This window comes from Bos javanicus, chromosome 24 (assembly GCF_032452875.1).
Source record: "Bos javanicus breed banteng chromosome 24, ARS-OSU_banteng_1.0, whole genome shotgun sequence".
Classification (NCBI taxonomy): Eukaryota; Metazoa; Chordata; class Mammalia; order Artiodactyla; family Bovidae; genus Bos; species Bos javanicus.
The window spans coordinates 60,427,824-60,451,094 of NC_083891.1; the positions used below are offsets into that span (position 1 = coordinate 60,427,824).

Genomic DNA, 23,271 nt, shown 5'->3' on the forward strand with positions numbered 1-23,271 from the left:
GCAGTGCGCGCGCCTCTCAGCAAGGGGGCTTCTCATGGAGCGTGGGCTTCTCACCGCAGGGGCTTCTCATGGAGCATGGGCTTCTCACGAGCGTGGGCTCTAGGAGGCGGGTTTCAGCAGCCGTGACTCACGGGCTCAGCGGTGTGGCACATGGGCCTGGGAGGCGGGTTTCAGCAGCCGTGACTCACGGGCTCAGCGGTGTGGCACACGGGCCTAGTTGCCCCACTGCATGTGGAATCTTCCCGGACCAAGGACTGAACCCACGTCCCCTGCACTGGCAGGTGGACTCGTAAGCACTGGACCACCAGGGAAGCCCTCCTTTTCTGTCTTTTCTACGGACTCTCGCCGTTGGATTTATGGCCCACCTCGGTAATTCAGAATGATATCATCTCAAGAGTCTTGACTTTACTACTCCCTCCACGACCCTTTTAAACGTCACAATTCACAGGTCCCAGGGGTTATGAGGTGGACATATCTTTAGTGGGATCCACAATTCAGTCCATTGCACTAAGCGTCTTCTGGTCTTCCAGGACTTGACAAAACTCCAAGTGCTTGAAAATATTCCCTTCCTTCCAATATTTCCTTCCTTCCTTTAATGCTGATTAAAAAGAAGAGGGAGGAAGACAGCTGACACGTGCCTGAAAGATGAACGGTAAGAATCCGGGTACACGTGTGCTCCATGCCCGGTGCACACGTGTGGGCAACTTCAAGGGCTTCCCAGGTGGCTCAGTGGTAAAGAATCCGCCTGTAATGCAGGCGACGCAGGAGACAGTGGTTCGATCCCTGGGTTGGGAAGATCCCCTGGAGGAGGGCACAGCAACCCACTCCAGTATTCTTGCCTGGAGAATCCCAGGGACAGAGGAGCCTGGCGGGCTACAGTCCATGGGGTCACAAAGAATCAGACATGACTGAAGCAACTCGGCACACATACAGGCAACTTCAAAAGCATGTTTTCCTAATTATAGTGGATTAGACAAGCACAGCTGAAAAAGTCTACCTTTCATGCCACCTGCTTAGGTACAGTAACTGTGTTTACAGAAGCAAAAAAATCTACAAATGCTCTTATGCAGATTTCAGGATAGAATGTTTCAGGGGAGACTACTCATTAAAAATTTTTTTTTAAAGGCCTCATGCTAATTGTGGGATCCTGGGTAAGTTATTTATACCCATCCTGTGCTTTGGTTTTCCCATCTGTAAAATAGTAAAATAATACCTCCTTCACAGGGTTATTATGAATATCAAAAAGGTAGTATTTGTAAAGCATTTAAAACAATGCCTGGCACATTGTAAGGGCTGTATAAGTCTTATCACAATATTTTAAAAAGCTGTAATTAGAAACCACACTAAGCATTGAAGAGACACTTACAAATACATGCATATCAATTAAAGTTCTTGGGGTGTGAAAGTAAAAGATGCAGATAAAAATTTTAAGGAAATGAATGGCTTATGGAATAATTAGGAAGAGTTAAAAAATGGCTGGAACCAAGGGAAGCTGAGCAGCAGAGGAGACTGCCAAAAGGGACTGCAAGGACACTGCTGGGCCGTTCTGACCCGTTGACCCCAGTTTGGAAGGGATAAACAAACAAGTATATACAACTGAGCGCGCGCACACACACACACACACACACACACACACACACACACAGATAAACAGCACGTAAGTGGAACTTTGGACTTGTCATTATCCACAGTGTTCTCAGAAATACCAGTAAAATCAATCCCTCTTTTTATTGCATAAAGATGTGGTGGAAAGTTACTCATTGGAAGGTTACTGGACGGTCTCACTTAGCCATCAATGACTCCTGAAATTTGAATCTTAGTGTCTCTTTGTTCTAGCTTGAAAATCTTGCCCAGAGCTCAGATTGGCCTGGCTTGGGTCAAATGTGTACCCCTAGTCAACTGTGGTGAGGGAAGTCATTAAAAACCATGTCACCTGCTAGAGACACGTGGTTAGCGATGGAGGCAGTTACTGCAAAAGAAAGAGAATGCCACGGAGATGGCCCAGCTGAGCGCCACGCGCTCACACCGCATATTGGATTTAAGAACTGATGGGAATTATAATCAAACCTAGAATAAAAAGTTTTAAAAAGAACTGATGGAAACTAATTCATAAAGAAAAGCACATTCATGAAGAAAAACACTGTGTTCTAACATAACTAAGGGAGGGGAGAGGAGTGACCTGGGAAGAGAGAAATAAGTAAAATAAAAAGCCAGGGAATGCACAAAAATTTAACTAGTAATCACCTTCTCTAGTGGCAAGTCACAAGAAAAGGTGTCAGTACTTGTCATGAATTTATTTTTCTGGTAGAGGACCTTACCTCGGATGCATAAAGACTTGGTTCAATTTCTAGTTGACTGGATGTCCATCCCTTACTACTGAAGGTTACCAGTCCAACATGACTCATGCAGAGGCAGGGAAAATTGCCAGTACTTTTTAAAGTTTTCCCACAATAAAAGTAAAAATGAAAATGTTTTTTCGAGCTCTCAGAAAAAACAAAGATTCAATTAAGTATATGACACTATTTTTTGAAACAGTGTGATAAATTGAGGTTTTTAAAACATAAAGGTATGTAGGGACATTTCTGAAGTATGTGTACTAGGCTGAAGGGGAACTCGGAGGTTGGGTGCGCAGTCAAGCAAGTGGAAATTTGGGGCATACTGCTATCTTTTCTCTTCACAATGCATTCATCAGGTTAAATTCCCCAGTTTGGACCCATAGCAACTGTGAAATGTATGCTTTAGGCTGGTAAGTTTGAGGTAGTTTGCTATGCAGCAGTAGATAACTAATATCTTCATTTTTATTTGTCTGACCTTTTATCTGTAGATCAAATCTATGGGCTTCTTGCCCTTGGTATGGCCAGCATTTGACTTATTTCCAAATATATTTGATCAGGGAATGTTTTTTTATTATGACATCTATTTGGATCCTCAGAAACTCATGCTCCAAGGGATATACTTTGAGAAATGCTGCTGTGTGGCAAGTACTCCAATGCTCAGGGTGGTGACTTGACAATTAACGACCTGTATTAGTGTCTCTAAGGAAATTAATAAGTGATACGTTAGTTCTGAAACATTTTTATAGAATGAGTATTAAGAGCAGAAATCCTGCCCACCTTTTTTTTTTTTTTTAACAAACCATGCTGATGCAGAAATGGGAACACACTGCAAGATATTAACATTACCATAGTGTTGAAAGCACCCACCCTAACAATCCCATTCTGCAACACTCTACAGATGGAGAGAATGTTGATATAAAAAGAACTCTGAAAGGCTGAGAAGTTACCGAGCCATCTCCCGTCCCTTAAAGTGGCTCTCAGAACTGCTTCAAGGGGACCCTCTCCGAACGACTGAGCCGCGTTGGCTCACCCTCCTCTGGGGGGTGGTCAGCCCTCCTACCAAAGGGCATCCAATGCGTGTCCAGAGCTCACCTGGTTCTCCCCAGGAGAGCACCAGGAGCCCGCAGCTCGGTGCCATCTCGAGACAAGCTCCCTTCAGCTCGGCCCGCTCCATCAGAAATGACGTCTTTGATGGCCCAGTGGTGGATCAGAGGTGGAGGGGCACACGTGTCCCCGGCCACCACAGAAGTGGAGGTGGGGTGCGGGTGGGGGAGATGCACGTCCTCACGTCTGGGCTGGAGAAACTCAGGGCCAGTTTGTCATGAGAAACAGTGAGTGGTGGGTGGATATTCTAGGTGTGTAGTTCAGCTCTATCATGGTTCAATCATCTGAGGGGATTATTGTGAGAATATGCCTGGTTGGGAAGGTCCCCTGGAGGAGGGCATGGCAACGCACCCCAGTGTTCTTGCCTGGAGAATCCCATGGACAGAGGAGCATGGGCAGGCCATGGGGTTGCAGAGTCAGACACGACTGAGTGACTAACACTTTCAAACTACCACTTATTTCCCTAAAAAATAAAAAAAAGCACTTTGTGTTCTGAATATAGCACATTAAATAAAATGGTATAGAGAATTAAAGCATTAGTAACTTACAGACAGGCTGCAGGCAGTTTCCTAAATCCTTAGAGTTTCCTCCAAGATTTATTCATGCTCCATGAGACAGTGGTTTTTGGTCACTGTTGTTGCTCAATATTTTCCCAACCTGATATCCCCACCTTAATTCTTACAGCATTCCTAATTTAAACACATGTTAATCAGCAAATGCCTTAAGTCCTGACTTGAAAATCTGGTATTCATAGTTTGGATGAAAAAGTAATTAAATATCTTAAACAGAAATACAATTTACTAAATTAAAAGCCCAGGGCGGAGTAGAAAGACGAGTCCTCATCTTCTCCTGCCAGAGCACCAAAATCACAACCAGCTGTTGAGCAGCCATTGGCAGGAAAACACTGAGCCCACCCGAAAAAGATACCCCATGTCCAGGGACAGAGAGGAAGCCACAGCGAAACAGCAGGAGAAATACATTTCACTTACACTTTATTTTTCTGTTATTCAATATAAAAATACGCATTTCAAAATACTTCAAGATATTGTGATAACCCGTGCAAAAGAAAAGGCCCAGCGTGCAAACTCTGTCCCCAGGTGGGTCCGAGCGGTCCCGTCTGGGTACTGCAAGGCCGGCCTGCAGCTGCAGGGGCGACCCCTGTTGTGTAAATTCACACTGACTTGAAATAATATTAAAGAGACATGCTTCAAAAATAAAAATAAAAATAAAGTACAGAGCACCTTTTACCCTGTTGCAATAAAATATTCAGTAATTCCTCTGTGTGAAACTCTGGAAAAAGATGAAAGGCAAAACTAGATATAAAAGGAAAAATAGCAATGTGTTTATAAAGTCAGTTTTCTCTGACTTGTGAAAAGACTGATCAAACGCCCTTTGAGGTGCTGTGGAGGTTCACGGGCTCCCCCTCTGCCAACACGGTTCCAGCCACAGCGGCTTCCTCACCGTCCACCTCGATTCTGTACCACAGACCGACACGATATCTCATATTGACATCAGCACATCTTTTTTTTTTTTTGTACTACTGTATGCTTTTGCTGTTATACCATGAAATACTATCACAATACTATTTATACTTCGTCATAAATAGGCATTAAGAAAGCAGTTTGCCAAGCTGATTTTTGAATCTCCTAAATTATATTTCTTCACTCACCTGCCAATTTGAAAAATCTACTAATCTGTAGAGGGCTTTTCCTCATCATTAATGTGAATTAGTGATGCTATAACTTAATTTAAAATCAATTATTTTTTTTTTTAATGGGACTCAGACCAAGAAAGCCTAGCATCAGCCAGACTCTCCTGGCACATCATGGGCAAACACCCAACTCCACAGTAATATGTAAAGGTCACTTCAAGAAAAATCCAAGTAAAAATTACTCTCAAGATGTTTTGTCCATTACAGTTAGTTTATAAATAGAAATTAAAATTTAATAAGAAGGCTTTGGGCCTGTGGCACAACCTGAAAGAAAAGCAGCTTCAACATGGATTCTTATGACAGTGCCAGCAAGTTTAACCACTGATTAAAGACTCTGCCAGGGGCTTTTCCCTGGAGGCACAGAGGTTAAGGCTCCATGCTTCCAGTGCGTGGACGGCACAGGTTCAACCCCTGGTTGGGCGAGACCCCGCGTGCCGTGCAGTGCACCCCGAAAATAAATTAATCAAAGATTTCTGTTGGAACAATGCATGATAAAAGCTACGGAAATTAAAGTTATTAAGTCTTACAATTAAAAAACACCTGCAAACATTTTTCTCCACATCCTGATTGTTTTTCTAGTGCTGTTGAGTCATTAGAACTACTTGCAAAACCAGTGCTGAGAGCTGATGGATATTTACGGGGCCGCCTGGTGATTGCCTTCAAGTTCAGCCAGTGCACTGATTCCGGATGTGATCAGCACTGCCCCCTCAGGAGCATGTTACACAGGAAGCTGTACAGTGGGGGCTGGAGATTGCTATGGCTGCTCTGAAACATCAGTGAGAACAAGAGTTTCCAACCAGAGGGAAAAATGAAAATGGAGAATGCCTTACGAGGCTTTTCCACAGGTGTAGCCACCATTTCACGCACGCCAAACCTCAAGAAAATGGAAGCTCTTTTATTCCAGATAACCTGTAAATTCAGAATTCCACATGTAATTTCCTTATACATGCAGAATGTGCTACACGTTGATTTCCATCTTCTTAATGAATCCTTGACAAGACTTTAGTTGAAAAGGAGAACGAGAAACAGCCCCTGGATGCTGAAAGATGGCTTTGGCAACTTTATATGACGTGGCTTTTGGGTCTGCCACACAGACTGAGTTTCCTTGTCGTGAGCATCTGAGCTAGGCAGTTGAGAAACACCATAAAGATGGTCATGGACATGACAATCACGTAGTGGCTGATGCTGCAGGAGAAAAAGAAACATGTTACAGGCGGACAGAACACTCAAGAGGAAGAGCATAAGACTCCGCTAACATTTCTAAACGTACAGGTGATCCTTGAACAACTCAGGGATTAGGGGTGCCAAGCTTCTGAGCAGTTGAAAATCGATCTACAACTTTATAGTTGGCCCTGAGACTCCTAGGTTCCTAAGTATCTGAGGTTTGGTCTCTTTGCCCTCAGCCAACCACAGATCATTAGTACTGCAGCATTTACTATCTAAAAAAAATCCACACATAAGCGGACCCATGCAGTTCAAATCCATGTTGTTCAAAGGCCAACTGCATATACAATATACATAAATTACAAAGGATATGAATGCTTTTTAAATAGAATCAAAATGTTAAAAAGAATGAATTTGTCGCAGAAGTAGTAATGAAAGTAAGTAACATTTTGAGACAGCTCCGACAACTATAACCTGACGTGAAGCTGGTATTAGCAGTGCCTGTGTCTCTGTCACCATTAGAAACTGAGTTTAAACATCTAGCTTCTACAAAAATAAATATAACTTTCCCCTTATAATTCTCATATCCTCTGAATCACAGCCACAGACTCCCCAAGATGTCCCCAGATTCAGTAATATGGTATTTTAGAGCATGGCATTCCATACTTTGACAAAAATAAAGGCCACAGAGAAAGAAAGAAAGATGTTACTCAAACTCAAAGTCAGTGAAGTGAAAGTTTTAGTCAAAGAATCTAAACAAAACAAAAAGGACACATCTCTCTGCTAATCTGAGTCAAACCACTGCGTGCCAGACTTCTGGAAAAAGAACACTGTTAGAATTACTCAATCCCAGCTCCCATCTATCAGCAATAGTAAATGTTCAGTTTTTCTTTTTAAGCACCATACTACATTGTCCACGGCTTGATAATCAATTTGCAAACATGGAAAGAAATTGAGGACATAGATCTGACAAACGTGCAATAGAGCAGAGGTCTCCCACAGTGAATGCCAAGCTGAGCTTCGGATGACACTGGCAAGTTACTTATGTACTAGGCCTATCAGAGTTACACTGAAGGATCTAACTTCATAATAAACTTATATCCGGCTTCCCTGGTGGCTCAGCTGGTAAAGAATCCACCTGCAATGCGGGAAACCTGGGTTCAATCCCTGGGTTGGACCAGGGTTGGACCATAAAGAAAAACTGAGCACCGAAGAATTGATGCTTTGAACTGTGGTGTTGGAGAAGACTCTTGAGAGTCCCTTGGACTGCAAGGAGATCCAACCAGTCCATCCTAAAGGAAATCAGTCCTGATTGTTCATTGGAAGGACTGATGCTGAAGCTGAAACTCCAGTACTTTGGCCACCTGATGCGAAGAACTGACTCACTGGAAAGATTGAGGGCAGGAGGAGAAGGGGACGACAGAGGATGAGATGGTTGGACGGCATCACTGACTCGATGGACATGAGTTTGAGCAGGTTCCGGGAGTTGGTGATGGACAGGAAGGCCTGGCGTGCTACGGTCCATGGGGTCGCAAAGAGTTGGACACGACTGAGCGACTGAACTGAACTGAGAGTTACACCCTTCAACAAGCTGCTTCTCAAGGATGGCGCCCAGGGCAGGCCCCAGGGAACTTGTCTTAAGAATATCTGGGAAAGTGACTGCTGGGTGAATGTAAAACAGGGCAATCACCTAGAGGGACATGGAGACTAATAAGGAAAATGGAAAAGAGGCTGGCAGTCCACCCTCCCACTCCCCAATAACTCTGGTCCAGCGGGTGGACAGCCCCCCAAATGCCAAGTTGCGGCTCTATACCAACTGAGGCAAAGCTTCAGGGTGCTCACCCATAATGGGTAAGGCCCTCAGGCCAGAAAAGAAGAGCCTCTACGCTAAGCAGATTTATTTTATTTATTTTTGGTATTATAAGCTTTTAAGTAAGAATCTCCAATTATGAAGATTTATAGTTTGATAATATTTTCTTTGGAATGGCACTGGTTAGGGCATTCTTATTTAGAATCTTTCTCTAGATTAACTGGTTAATCTTATAAAGTAAATTTGAAATAGAAAAAAAGAACTGGCTAATTAAAAAATAAGAATGAGAACTAGTTATGTCAGAAATCTGGTTCTGGACTAGGGTAGGCTTCTGACCTAAAAAGAAAACAATACAATTGGATCTTTAATTGCTAGACAAATACTAGCATTAAGGCAAGATTTTTGAAATGTTTGTTTTCATTGTAAAAATAATGGAACAGAATATTGGACGTGGACTTCTCTCCTGCTTAAATTTATGTGTGTATGTGTTTGCATATATGTGTTTTGGTATATTTTTAACATGGAATGGATATGATATAGATCTTATCTACCACTTAATTATGCAGATTTCACAAAGCCATTTTCCAACTTTAGTAGCCACAGTGGACATAAATCACCAATAATTATCTATTTAAAAATGAAAATGATGACATTTCTCATTCTATAGAGCCCTCCTGGGAACAAAATGATCGAGATATTCATTTTAACAGAATACTCTTAAAAACCTCATGCCAAAATAGACAATATTATGTTACTAAAATTATGTGAGTTATGCTGAAATTTTATCACACAGAAGTTGGTAACTGGTTGACTGATCTTACTTTACGTGTCTTCCAAAGGGGAGCAATTCAAGCTCATCACAGCACAGAGGGGCCCAGAAAACATGGTATTAGAACACTAGAAACTTTCAAATGAACAAAAAAAAAATCAGAAAACTTTCCTTTTCCGGGAGATGGAGTAGATGTATTTTCCCCTATTCCTCCTGCCAAGTACAGCTAAAACCTCTGAATGCTGTGTATAAAATAAACCTAAGGAGACTGAGCAGTGGAAAGATGACAGATAGGTCAGGAACCTTGGGACCCAGGGAATGACACGGTGGTTGAATTTGCTGGATTTTCTTCTTGCTGGCAGAAACTCGCCAACCAGAAAAGCCAATGTTCATAGACTAAGAACCCCAAACAACCCAACGTGGTAACAAAAGCCTACTCTCTCCAGTCACGGATGGACAAGGAAAGGGGCGGCCCCCAAAGATGGAAAACTTTCAGACACTAGCTGCTCCATTTCAGCCAGACAGCACAGAAAAAGGCGGCTCTGCTTCTGCCTGCTCTGCAAAGGCCGAGTGGGAGCACACAGGTCTACACTCACGCTGCTGGGATGGGGCAGGAGTCAGTCCTGACTCTCATCGTTTTCTTCCAGCACATCCAGTCCGTTAACAGATTCCACTCGCCTCTCTTTCGGGATACTTTGTCAATCTAGCCTCTTGCCACCGTTCTGAATCGCTGCCCTAGTTCAAGGGCATCATCTCTAGCTGAGCCTCTTAAGTAATCGACCTCTTCCCTTTCTTGACCCCTCAATGGGTTCTCCATCCTGTGGCCAGAGTGTTGCGTTAAAGTGTAAAGCGTATCAAATACGTCCCTGCAGAGTCTAATGCTTTGCCTCACTTAGAATAAATTGCTAATTCCTTACAGTGACCTCAGTCTAAACCGTAAGTGATATCACCTGTCTTTCTGAACTCTCTCCCTACCATCTTTCTCCTTGTATCCTTCTCATCATAACAGCGTTCAAATTTTCAAAACTATTTGATGACATCGGGAAACGTGACTTTCATAGAAAGTCAACTTAAAAAAAAAACCCAACCCTGAATACATTTGCATATAAATTAAATCTAAAACGATATATATCAATCTGTTGGACTCTGGGGCTGAATTACAGTTAACTTCTTATTTTTTCTATGTGCTTTCAGTATTTTCTACAATGAGCTTATGATACATTTCTTTTTATGAGACGACTACAAATTACGGTAGGCTTAGACACAGCACTCCTAGGCTGAGCTCATAATTTCCACAGATACCTCCTCTATCCCATTTCTATTCCTCACAGGACATTTCAAAATCTGCAATGGTTCCTGAGATCAAAATCCTCAACCCAATAAGCTGGATGTAACGGTCATAACTTGTTCATGTTATGTAAGAAGGCTCACTCCCCAACCCAGGGACTGGAGTTTAGAGTCAGCGGTGAGAGGAGAGAGGGAGTGTAAAGTGCCCAGGTTACAGCCTCAAGGACCAAATCCAGGCAGCCCAGACTGACCCTGGTTCCCTGGGGAGGCCGTGTTCCATGGGGAGAGCAGGCAAGGAGGTCAGGAGGCAGGCGGACGAGAGGAACGCCATGAGGTTGTACGAGAGTACACTCCAGAAGTGTGTACAGGGTGTGGCCCGTCCACACGGTGGAACACCGCTCAGCGGTGAAAGGGAACAAAATACTGACACGCTACAACACAGGGGAATGCCAGAAACGTCACACCGACTGAAAGAAGCCCGACGTAAAAGACTACACGTCACCCGACTCCATTTCTCGAAATGCCCAGAGCAGGCGAACCTGTGGAGACAGAGAGCAGCCTGGCGGTTTCCTGGGGCTCGGCATGGGAACTGGATAGACCAGAATCAGGCATGGGGGAGTTTTCTGGGTGACGGAAAGATGAAAAAACTTGATGGTAGTGATGGTTGCACAAATCCATCTATCTGCTGAAAGTCACTGAAGTAATTTAAATCGTTTAAAACTTTAAAATGGAAGGAATTTATGATATATAAATTATACCTCCATAAAGCCATAAAAACAAAAAGATTATATTACAGCAGGTGATTTTTTTTCCATTAAATTCTGCTATCACTTTTAGGCCTTTTATCACTTCTAATATTTTTTTAAAACTTTAAAATATTAAATGACTTGATCTCCGAACAAAGTAAGTTTTGTAAAACCAGAAGGCAGGTGACCCCGCCTCAATCTGAGTGACAATCTATCTCTAAAGGGTTTTCCACACATCACCTATCTCCTCGACCTGAAATGGCCTGAAATCACGGATTCTTGGCTCGTTTAAGCTAACACAGTCGGCAGGGAACAGGTGTGAAGCTCGTTGTCTCATAGTCTCCATGTGACTGAGTCCAAGGAATTCAGTTTGTGATAGCTTCCATCAAGTCTGGGAGCCACCACAGCGTAGCAGACTTAAAGGAGCATCAAATTTCTATCTGAAATGAGTTCAGCTGTTCCCACTCTCTCCTCTTGACTGTTCTGTCATTTAAATCCGCAGTTCTAACCCCTGAAGAAGGAAATGGCAGCCCACTCCAGTATTCTTGCCTGGAGAATCCCATGGACGGAGGAGCCTGGTAGGCTACACTCCATGGGCTCGCAAAGAATCGGACACAACTGAGCGACTTCACTTTCACTTTTTCTCAAGGTGTGCATCATATGAGACGGTGGAGGGGCAAGGTGTAAGGGTACAGAATCACCAGGCAGGTCTGTTCAACCCACACAATGGGTGATGAAAGGTTGATGATTCTTCTCAATTAGGATAATGGGCAATCGAAGCTGGTCCTATCTGTCAGATGTACTGGGAAGACACAGGTGGAGACTCATTAATTTTAATAAAGCTTAATGTTCACTGTCAAGAGTAAAGAGATTTTATGGTGCTTATTAATTACATTTAGGAGGATATTAAAATACCACTGAACTTAATGATAAGTTTTCATACAAGGAGAAACGACGCTGTAGCTGTCATTTATATTGTGGTGACGTGTAACAAGAGCGCTTGGAGGAGAGAGTCCAGATGAATCCTGCTGTCAAACTAAAGCGCCGACTGATGGGGATGATGATGCGCCTCGTACAAGTGCGTTTAGAACATACATTTAAATATGCTTTTATAGTTATGAAAGCTCCCTCAATAGCACTTTTTCTCTAGTTCAAAAAAATACTACTTCTCTCAGAATGCAAAATAAAGGCAATACTCTGTAAAGTTTATGGCCTGCCATAAGTGAAGAAACAGTGTAAAATATTAAATCAAGAAAATACGAAATTATAGCTCAGTTGGCCCCACTCAGTTTCACAGCCTGGGTAGGATATTTTTCATATGGCTGTTAAAAAAAAAAAAACACCCAATGCCAGAAGGTTCTCCAGAAAACCACTGAATTTACACTCATTGTTTCAGTTGGTCCTACTGACTGGAGTGTATTCCTTTAAGAGTCTCAATTTAATTCTGCTAAGATCTACTCCAAAGATGCACTTCAAACATATTGAACTACACTTATAAACAGATATCCTGCCTCATGCCCTAGCGGTTCAGTCTTTATTTTTAAAGAAGCCATTACTAACCTGGAACTAACGGCTGAAGAATCTCTCCAGCCCATTTTGAAAGCCTGCTGCAGTGCCCAAACAATACTGCAGACACTGCAGGTACACAGGCTGTGTCCGTGCACTGCATTCGAGTCCCCCTCAGATTCTGGGACAGACTCTCAGCATTTATACATTTAAAGAGCAATAAGGTAGAGAGGACAGAAGGACAACATTGCATCCCTGAGAATAACAGGCAGGGAGTGGCTGGACTTATTAGCTGTGTCACTGATACAAAGGGCTTTAGAAGTAAGATTTGTCACCAAGGCGAAGCACCACAGGAGCACAGTTCAAATGACCCAAGCTCCCACTAGGGAAGCTCCGCCAGTGAGTCTAACAGTATCTGCAACATGACAAGGAGCAGCTGGGCTTTTCGAATGTATATTCACAGAGGAATAATTAGAAAGCTGAAGCTAAGACCAACATTCTCACAAATAAAATGCAGGGGAAAGTAGCATAATGAAGTCTTGATATATGAACCTTGTTATATGGTGCTTAACTTTGAAGTCTTAAAGTGTATTTTCCCCCACTATCCAAGTCCTTTCCTGCCAATCAATTAGATGTATATGAAGACACATGAACCGCTTCCACCCCTTAGACCTATATCACGTGGTTCCCTGCGGCTCTATATACCATTACTGCCATACAGGATGTGAAAGGAAGATTTTAGAGTCCTAACTCACCAACAGAAGCAGCAGCAGCAACAAAAACCTCACTGTGCAGCATCAACTGGGCAATTCCGTTTAGGAAGCCCAATTCTACTAACTCAGAGTTCATTTTGTTTCTCCATCCCAACCTCTTCCATCTCCCCACCCCTCACTGTCTTCCTTTCTTAAGTGGGAATGTTTTGTACAATACAATAATAGACAAAGAAGACAAGCAGAGCAGAGCGAGGAGGAATGACCGGCAGAGGATTCAGGGAATTTATGTAGGTTAGTTCAGTGCCCTCAGTCTGATGAATAGAACTGAGCTCTGAAATCGTCTCTCAGAGCAAGCATCCCATTTAACCTAGGGGAGTTAGACCGGTGAGGATGAAGCGCTGAGACTGAGATAAACTGAGGTTTAGCAGGCTGAGTACCTGGCCGTGCCTTTAGCGTCTTCCCATGCACTCTGGGTTTTTAACGTTGTATAGATGAGGATGTAATGATTACACGGGAACAAATGGCATGAGCCAGGACTGCGCCAGGTAAACCGGGGTTACTGTACGTGCAGGGCAGCTGCCTTTAGAAAATACTGTCACTACAAAATATTTCTACAGCATAGTTTTTACCCTGTGTAGCATCAATTAACTATGTATTATTTTCCTATTTATCATAAGTGAAGTATAGGGCTGGCACATGGAGTTAACATCCTCTTCTCATGGTTAGTGCTGCAGTGAGGGGCTGTTGGTGCATCACAGGCTAGGAGTGCTAAGGCCCCGTTCTGTTTCCCTTGGTTTGAATGATGCTCACTGTGTGTTTTATGCCTCTGCAGTCTCTCTTTTGCTATTATTTTGTGCTCTGATGAACACTTTATTCCCATGATGGTTGTGTAAAGGAATACAAGGAATAGGCCCAGAGGTACCACACACATGCCAAGAAGAACATCACGCTAGACATTAAATTGGAGTTTTGTAATGGCTCAAAGCCTGTTTTAAAACCAAGCAAGCATAGGTAACAAAAATAAAGACAGATTAGACTACATCAAAATTTAAAACTTCTGTGCAAAGGACATAATCAACAAAGTCAAAAAGCAACTTACAGAACGGCAGAAAATACCTGCAAGTCATCTTATCTGATAAGAGGTTAAAGTCTAACATACATAAAGAACTCCGCCACTCAACAACAACAAAAATAACTCTATTTAAAAATGGGCAAAGGACTTGACCAGACATTTCCTTAAGAAAGACACACAAATAGCCAACAAGCACATGAAAACTGCTCAACGTCAGTAATAATGGGGAAAAGCAAATCAAAACAATAAGATGCACTTCACATCCGTCAGGGTGGCTACTATCAAAAAAAGAGAAGAAGAGTTGGCGAATCTTCTGCACTATCGATAGCAATAAACTGGTACAACTGCTACGAAAATCACGCCAGCAGCTTCTCAAAACAGTGAAAATATAACCACCGTATGATCTAGCGGTCTCATTTCTGGGCATGTATCTCAAGGAACTGAAAACAGAGACTTGAATGGATAAAATGAACACCCACCTTGCAGCAGCCTGTGCACAGCGGCCAAAGGTGGCACAACCTAGGTGCCCACAGATGGAGGAATGGACAGCATGTGATATACACATTCAATGGAATATTATTCAGCCTTCAAAAGGAAGGGAATTCTGATCTGTGCCCCAACATGGATGAAGCTTGAGGACATTATGCTAAGTGAAATGAGCCAGTTACGGAAGGACAAATACTGTGTGATTTCACTTACATGAGGTACCTAGAGTAGCCAAATTCAGAGAGATAGATAGTAGATAGTGGATTCCAGGGGCTGAGGGGAAGGGGAAATGGGGAGATATTGGTACAGAGTTTCAGTTATGCAAGATGAGAAAGTTCTGGAGATCAGCTGTACAACAATGTGAAATCACTTAATAAAACTGAACTGTACACTATAAGCCCCAGCAAGACAGTAGGCGCTGCAGCGGCTGTGAAGAGATGCCCCACGTCCAAGGGAGGAGGAGAAGGCGCGGCAAGACAGAAGCAGGGGGTGAAACTGTGTTTAGAATCAAACCCCATTCCCACCAGAGACGCTCAGAGGGCTCAAACAAACCCTGTGTGCACCAGGACCCAGGGACCCACAGAGACTGAGCCAGAGCTGTGTGCGAGCGTCTCCTGCGGAGGTCCGGGTCGGCAGTGGGCTCCCTCAGGGGCAGGGGCTGTGGGTACAGCAGACCTGGGCCTGGCATAAGCCCTCTTGGAGGAGGTCGCCATTAACCCATCGTAGAGCTGCCAGAACTTGCAGAGGACTGGGAAACAGACTCTTGGAGGGCACAACAGAACCTTGTGCACCAGGACCCAGGAGAAATGAGCAGTGACCCCACAGGGGACTGACCCAGACTTGCCCAGGAGTGTCCAGGAGTCTCTGGCGGAGGTGTGGGTCGGTGGTGGCCTGCTGCAGGGCTGGGGGCACTGAGTGTAGCGGTGCCTACATGGGACCTTTAGAAGGAGGTTGCCATGATCTTTATTACATTCACCAAAGTTTGGCCCCAGGTCAAATAAAAGGGAGGGAACACAGCCCCACCCATCAACAGAAAATTGGATTAAAAATTTACTGAGCATGGCCCCCCCATCAGAGCAAGACCCAGTTTCCCCCTCAGTCAGTCTCTCCCATCAGAAAGCTTCCATAAGCCTCTTATCCTTCTCCATCAGAAGGCAGACAGACTGAAAACCACAATCACAGAAAACCAGCCAATCTGATCACATGCACCACAGCCTTGTCTAACTCAATGAATCTATGAGCCATGCCATGTAGGGCCACCCAAGACAGATGGGTCATGGTGGAGAATACAGACAAAATGTGGTCCACTGGAGAAGGGAATGGCAAACCACTTCAGTGTTCTTGCCTTGAGAACCCCATGAACAGTATGAAAAGGCAAAAAGATAGGACACTGAAAGATGAACTCCTCAGGTCAGTAGGTGTCCAATATGCTACTGGAGATCAGTGGAGAAATAACTCCAGAAAGAATGAACGGATGGAGCCAAAGCAAAAACAACACCCAGTTGTGGATGTGACTGGTGATGGAAGCAGGGTCCGATGCTGTAAAGAGCAATATTGCATAGGAACCTGGAATGTCAGGTCCATGAATCAAGGCAAATTGGAAGTGGTCAAACAGGAGATGGCTAGAGGGAACATAGACATTTTAGGACTCAGTGAACTAAGATGGAATGGAATGGGTGAATTTAATTCAGATGACCATTATATCTACTACTGTTGGGCAGGAATCCCTTAGAAGAAATGGAGTAGCCATCATGGTCAACAAAAGTCCGAAATGCAGTACTTGGATGCAATCTCAAAAACGACAGAATGATCTCTGTTCGTTTCCAAGGCAAACCATTCAATATCATAGTAATCCAAGTCTATGCCCCAACCAGTAACGCTGAAGAAGCTGAAGTTGAACGGTTCTATGAAGACCTATAAGACCTTATAGAACTAACACCCAAAAAAGATGTCCTCTTCATTATAGGGGACTGGAATGCAAAAGTAGGAAGTCAAGAAATACCTGGAGTAACAGGCAAATTTGGCCTCGGAGTACAGAATGAAGCAGAGCAAAGGCTAACAGAGTTTTGCCAAGAGAACACACTGGTCATAGCAAACACCTTCTTCCAACAACACAAGAGAAGACTCTACACATGGACATCACCAGATGGTCAACACCGAAATCAAATTGATTATATTCTTTGCAGCCAAAGATGGAGAGGCTTTATACAGTCAGCAAAAACAAGACCAGGAGCTGACTGTGGCTCAGATTATGAACTCCTTATTTGCCAAATTCAGACTTAAATTGAAGAAAGTAGGGAAAACCACTAGACCATTCAGGTATGACCTAAATCAAATCCCTTACAATTATACAATGGAAGTGAGATTCAAGGGACTAGATCTAATAGCAGAGTGCATGAGGAACTATGGTTGGAGGTCCGTGACACTGTACAGGAGGCAGGGATCAAGACCATCCCCAAGAAAAGGAAATGCAAGGCAAAATGGCTGCCTGAGGAGGTCTTACAAATGGCTGTGAATAGAAGAGAAGCAAAAGGCAAAGGAGAAAAGGAAAGATATACCCATTTGAATGTACAGTCCCAAAGAATAGCAAGGAGAGATAAGAAAGCGTTCCTCTGTGATCAATGCAAACAAAGAGAGGAAAACAATAGAATGGGAAAGAATACAGATCTCCTCAAGAAAATTAGAGATATCAAGGGAATATTTCATGCAAAGATGAGCACAATAAAGGACAGAAATGGTAGGGACCTAACAGAAGCAGAAGACATTAAGAAGATGTGGCAACAATACACAGAAAAACTGTACAAAAAAGATCTTCATGACCCAGATAATCACGATGGTGTGATCACTCACCTAGAGCCAGATATCCTGGAATGCAAAGTCAAGTGGGTCTTAGGAGGCATTACTACAAACAAAGCTAGTGGAGGTGATAAGAGTTCCAGCTGAACTATTTCAAATCCTAAAAGATGACTCTGAAAGTGCTGCACTCAATATGCCAGCAAATTTGGAAAACTCAGTAGTGGCCACAGGACTGGAAAAGGTCACGTTTCATCCCAATTCCAAAGAAAGGCAATGCCAAAGAATGCTCAAACTGCCGCACAATTGCACTCATCTCACATGCTAGCAAAGTAATGCTCAAAATTCTCCAGGTTAGGCTTCAATAGTATGTGAACTGTGAACTTCCAGACGTTCAAGCTGGTTTTAGAAAAGGCAGAGGAACCAGAGGTCAAATTGCCAACATCCTTTGGATCATTGAAAAAGCAAGAGAGTTCCAGAAAAACATTTACTTCTGCTTTATTGACTATGCGAAAGCCTTTGAGTGTGTGGATCACAACAAACTGTGGAAAATTCTTCAAAAGATGGGAATACCAGACCATCTGACCTGCCTCATGAGAAACCTGTATGCAGGTCAGGAAGCAACAGTTACAACTGGACATAGAACAACAGACTGGCTCCATATCGGGAAGGAAGTACATCAAGGCTGTATATTGTCAGCCTTTCAATTTAACTTATATGCAGAGTACCTCATTAGAAACGCTGGGCTGGATGAAGCACAAAGTGGAATCAAGATTGCCAGGAGAAATATCAATAACCTCAGATATGTGGAAGGCAATGGCAACCCACTCCAGTATTCTTGCCTAGAGAATCCTATGGACAGAGGAACCTGGTGGGCTGCTGTCCATAGGGTCGCATAGAATCAGACATGACTAAAGCGACTCAGCTTGCATGCCTGCATGCACTGGAGAAGGAAATGGCAACCCACTCCAGTATTCTTGCCTGGAGAATCCCAGGGACGGCGGGGCCTGGTGGGCTGCCATCTATGGAGTCCCACAGAGTCGGACACGACTGAAGTGACTTAGCAGCAGCAGCAGATATGCAGATGACACCACCCTTATGGCAGAAAGGGAAGAAGAACTAAAGAGCCTCCTGATAAAAGTGAAAGAGGAGAGTGAAAAAATTGGCTTAAAGCTCAACATTCAGAAAACAAAGATCATGGCATCCGGTCCCATCACTTCATGGCAAATAGATGGGGAAACAGTGGAAACAGTGACAGACTATCTTTCTGGGCTCCAAAATCACTGCAGATGGTGATTGCAGCCATGAAATTAAAAGATGATTGCTCCTTGGAAAAAAAGTTACGACTAACCTAGACAGCATATTAAAAAGCAGAAACATTACTTGCCAACAAAGGTCCATCTAGTCAAAGCTATGGTTTTTCCAGTAGTCATGTATGGATGTGAGAGTTGGACCATAAAGAAAGCTGAGCGCTGAAGAATTGATGCTTTTGAACTGTGATGTTGGAGAAGATTCTAGAGAGTCTCTTGGACTGCAAGGAGATCCAACCAGTCCATCCTAAAGGAGATCAGTCCTGAATATTCACTGGAAGGACTGATGCTCAAGTTGAAACTCCAATACTTTGGCCACCTGATGTGAAAAATTGACTCATTGGAAAAGACCCTGATGCTGGGAAAGATTGAGGGCAGGAGGAGAAGGGTACGACAGAGGATGAGATGGTTGGATGGCATCACCGACTCAATGGACATGAGTTTGAGTAAATTCCAGGAGTTGGTGATGGACAGGGAGGCCTGGAGTGCTGCAGCCCATGGGATTGCAAAGAGTCGGACACGACTGAGCAACTGAACTGAGCTGAACTGTACACTTTAAAATGATTAAGGTGGGATTTTTATGTTATATATATATTACTATAATTTTTTTCTAGGCAAATTTTATAATATCAAGGGAAAGGATAGTAGAAGCTGACAGTGCATTTTTGCAAAGTACTCTGACGTGGTGAGGGGCCCCGCAGCATCACGGCAGCCTGGGAAGACTGACCTTAGAGGGAGCTGGAAAAAACTGTGCCTGGGAGCACAGAAGAACTTCAGAGGGTCAAAGTGAATCGAAGCCTGAACGTTAGGGGCATGACACCAGGAAGCCCCGGGGACAGTGCTGTCATCACCCCGGTGGTGCGGGTGTGGTCAGTGCCTCGTCTCCAGACACACATCCGCCTCACTGTTCACTCCATGGAATGCACTTGCATGAAAGAGGCAGTCAAGATTCCTAACGCTTAGGCAATGATTCACTTGTGTAAGCAACATCTACAATGTTACAGCTCCAGCAGAAGCAAAGTACACGGCCCCTCACTTATTTGCCAACAGAATGTACACTGTAGTTTTGTATTCAAAGTTCTCCAAATTAAGGTTCTCAAAAGCTATTTGCTAGAAATTTCTTTATCCGAAACCAATGGTTTCTGAAATTCTAATTATCATGCTGCAGATATGCGGGCATCGGGCTTTTTACCCCTCTGCTTTGCCCATATCATTCTATCTTCCCCAGCCTCTAAGTTCCCAGCTGAAATTACACTCTTCACTCGGGGTTCAGCCCATATGCCGACCTTGCACAACGTGTGCTTGGTCACCGAGGCTGGAAGCGAAGCAGCCTCTGCTCTGTACTCACCAAGCCCTTAACCACACGCTGCCTGGTATCACAGTGATTTTGTCTTACAACCTGACAGCAGGGGCCAGATGCTTCCAGGGCTGGAATATCCGTTATAAGTTACACATTAGAATCTCACACTCAGTGCCTGAATTCGCTACAAAACACTGATGCAGTCATCTGTCTCTAGAGGTGGGGCATCACCAAGTCTGGAGGAGGCAATGCCATTTGTCTTGGGTCCTTGATAACATCTGGGAATGCTTTATGGATGGTGAGAGTGCTCAGTACATAATTTCTTCTCAAGAAATGATCTGTATATTAAATGTATACACATACAAAAAAATGGAACCTCGGTATGCCATGTTATTGCTAAAGTCTTTCAGAGCTGGTTTCCTCCTCTAAGACAGAAATAATTATACTTTCCTCATATCATTGCCATGAAAGTAATGAAATAACATGTACAACTCCAAATACACTGTGTACAGTAAGTGACATTTAAATACTCAGTGGTAAGAATCCGCCTGCCAGTGCAGGAGACCTGGGCTCGACACCTGGGTCAGGAAGATCCCCTGGAGAAGCAAACGGCAACCCACTCCAGTATTCTTGCCTGGAGAATCCCATGGAAAGAGGAGCCTGGAGGGCTACAGCCCATGGGGGTTGCAAAGAGTCAGATATTACTGAGCTACTAATATACACATTATATCAATTTAATACCTTTCTCAATAATCAGTAATCTTTCACTTTCCTCATTTGCTACTTAATTTAATCTGGCTTTCCCCTAGGTTTGGGTATAAGTTTTTTTCTATGGCAAAACAATGCAATCCTCTAAATGGTTTCTGGGAAGTTTCAGGGACCCTAGAAGGGTGATTGCATCAAATTCCTTAAACCAGTTATACTGAACATTTCTAAAGAAAGACACTCCAGAATTTTCCAGAGAAAAATGGTGACTATCTTTAAATAAGCAACATAAAAGTCTGGGAAAGAGAGAAAGTAGCTTTGGGACAAAGAATACAGGACTTCCAGAGTGGATTAAGGGCTGAGGCTGATGCCAGGAGATGGAAAACAAGATGCTCAAAAGGGGCTTCTTTTCCTTCCCCCCTCTCTTTCCCTCCCTCCCTTCTTTCCTGCCTCCTCCACAGCCCTCACCTTTTCTTCCTTCCCTTTTTTTTTTTTGATGAAACAGAATATTATGAGAGAGGAAGAAAAGAAGGTAATTTGCGGGGTGTTGAGGGGAACATTCTGCCAATTAAGTCTTAGACGAAAGACTGCGGGTGACAGAAAGGAGACGGGAACAACAGCGTTGAAAGGAACGGGGTCCACGAGGCACTGCCGGGAGACGGGTGTGAGCACGAGGCTGGGACGCCTGTAACTAGACAGACAGGCCAGGAGTCCTTGCTCAGTAAGTACTCGTTGAATGAAAGCAGGGAAGACTAAGTCAGTCGGTAAAGGGGAAAAGGTCCTGAATTCTGGGATCCAATGCTGAAAAGAAATCTCAAGTGGAATACTGAGTAGAAGGTAACCAAGGTCGGCAAAGGTGGCGAAGCTCAGGAGACTTCCTGTTCGGGGCCTTGCTTACGGGTATCTTGCTTCATCACAATGTTCCTGAATTTGCTCTTGACTCTGTAGCCCCAGCAGAAGTCCTTCTAGAGCATATGCAAAGCCTCAGAATTTCAGGGTCACCGCAATACTGTGGCGTGTCTTTAACTCTTTCAACTCCCCTAGAAAGAGAGCCTTCTCTATGTAGAAGGTTTTCCTCTCAAACAGGGATGTGAGCCTCACTATCTGCTGCCTCTTCTGACATAAACAAGAAGCCACTGTGCCAGCCATTTGGTTGGCGGTGTGTGCCCGGGTATGTGGCACCTGTTGGCACCCTGTCTGCCCCATGACAGCCTCTCCTAGCAGAAAGCCACCTCCTGCCTCACTCCCTGTGTCTCAGCGTTTTCTCTTCGAGGAAATGACTCTGCTCTGTACCTTTAACAAAGGCTCCTGGCCCCAAACAGTTCTTTTCTGGCTGAAGACGCCCTAACTCTTGGCTCACTCCCTTCTAATCAGTATCTCTTTCTCCTGTAGATCCTAAATTTATATTATTCAAAAGTTTGCAACAATCACAAATATAGGATTAGACACAAAGCCACTTTTCCGAATAGGTTATCAGAATTACAAAACAAGGACTTGGGGCAATTCTCTCCAGGGAGACGCAGTGAAGGACAGTGGGGATACACAGCCGTGAGACCCAAGAGCTGCTGCCTGACCTGTTCAACTCTTCCCAGGCTCCGTGATGCGAGTGAGTTGCAGGCTTTCAGGGCCACAAGGTCCTCGGGGTAAAATGAGGCAGTGAGCATATCTTGCTGTGGAAAACAATGTCTATGTCACAGCGCCGAGATAAAGATCACATGAACTAACAGACCCAAGGATCCTGTAAACACGGTGGTGATACCAGCATTGGCAGAGCTGTGACGGGGGAGCCTGTGCCCAGCGTCCTGGGCCTCCCACCCAAGTGTGAGCCTCCGTCTCGCTCTGCCTTTTCCAGAGCACAGACGGACCTCTGCCCTCTGAGCTAGCTGCCTGCCTGTCTCTAAGCCCACAGCTCGAATACCCAATGGCTGGTGTGATTCTGCTGCAACACGCAGCCTGGTTCTGACTTGAGCGGACGGGTCACTACCCTGCTCCGGAAACGAGCTTGTTCTATTTGGGCCCGCATGCTGGGCTCCAACTTAGACAGAGGCTTCCCTGGGGGCTCAGGTGGTAAAGAACCCGCCTGCAATTCCGGAGACTTGGGTTCAATCCCTGGGTCGGGATGATCCCCTGGAGAAGGAGTGGCTACCCACACCAGCGCTCCTCCCTGGGAAATCCCATGGAGAGAGGAGCCTGGTGCTTAGAGTCCATGGGGTCTCAGAGAATCAGACGTGACTGAGAGGCTAACACTTGTACTTTCAATCAGATCCAGGGAGGTTCATGCCTTCCAACTGGGATATCATCCCTCACACCTGCTCACGAGTGAAACGAAACCCTAACAAAGTCTCAAAAGGAGGTTGGGTTTTCCCAGGTGGTTACTGCCCTCCTTCTCCTCCCCTTTCCAAGCAAGCTTAAGAGAGTGGTCAAGACTGAGAACTACCTCCTGACCTCCCATTCCACTT

General features: G+C 44.2%; 1 protein-coding gene across 3 annotated transcripts in view; it reads right to left on the bottom strand.

The window, feature by feature from the left end:
* Positions 1-4,415: 4,415 nt before the first annotated feature.
* Positions 4,416-23,271, bottom strand: part of PIGN (phosphatidylinositol glycan anchor biosynthesis class N) — a 105,284-nt gene continuing 86,428 nt past the window's right edge. For all 3 annotated transcript variants that reach the window (XM_061400365.1, XM_061400366.1, XM_061400367.1), the window contains one exon: positions 4,416-6,336. In XM_061400365.1, coding sequence (XP_061256349.1) covers positions 6,213-6,336 — 124 coding nt within the window. In that variant the 3' untranslated portion in view covers positions 4,416-6,212. The remainder of the gene's footprint in view (positions 6,337-23,271) is intronic.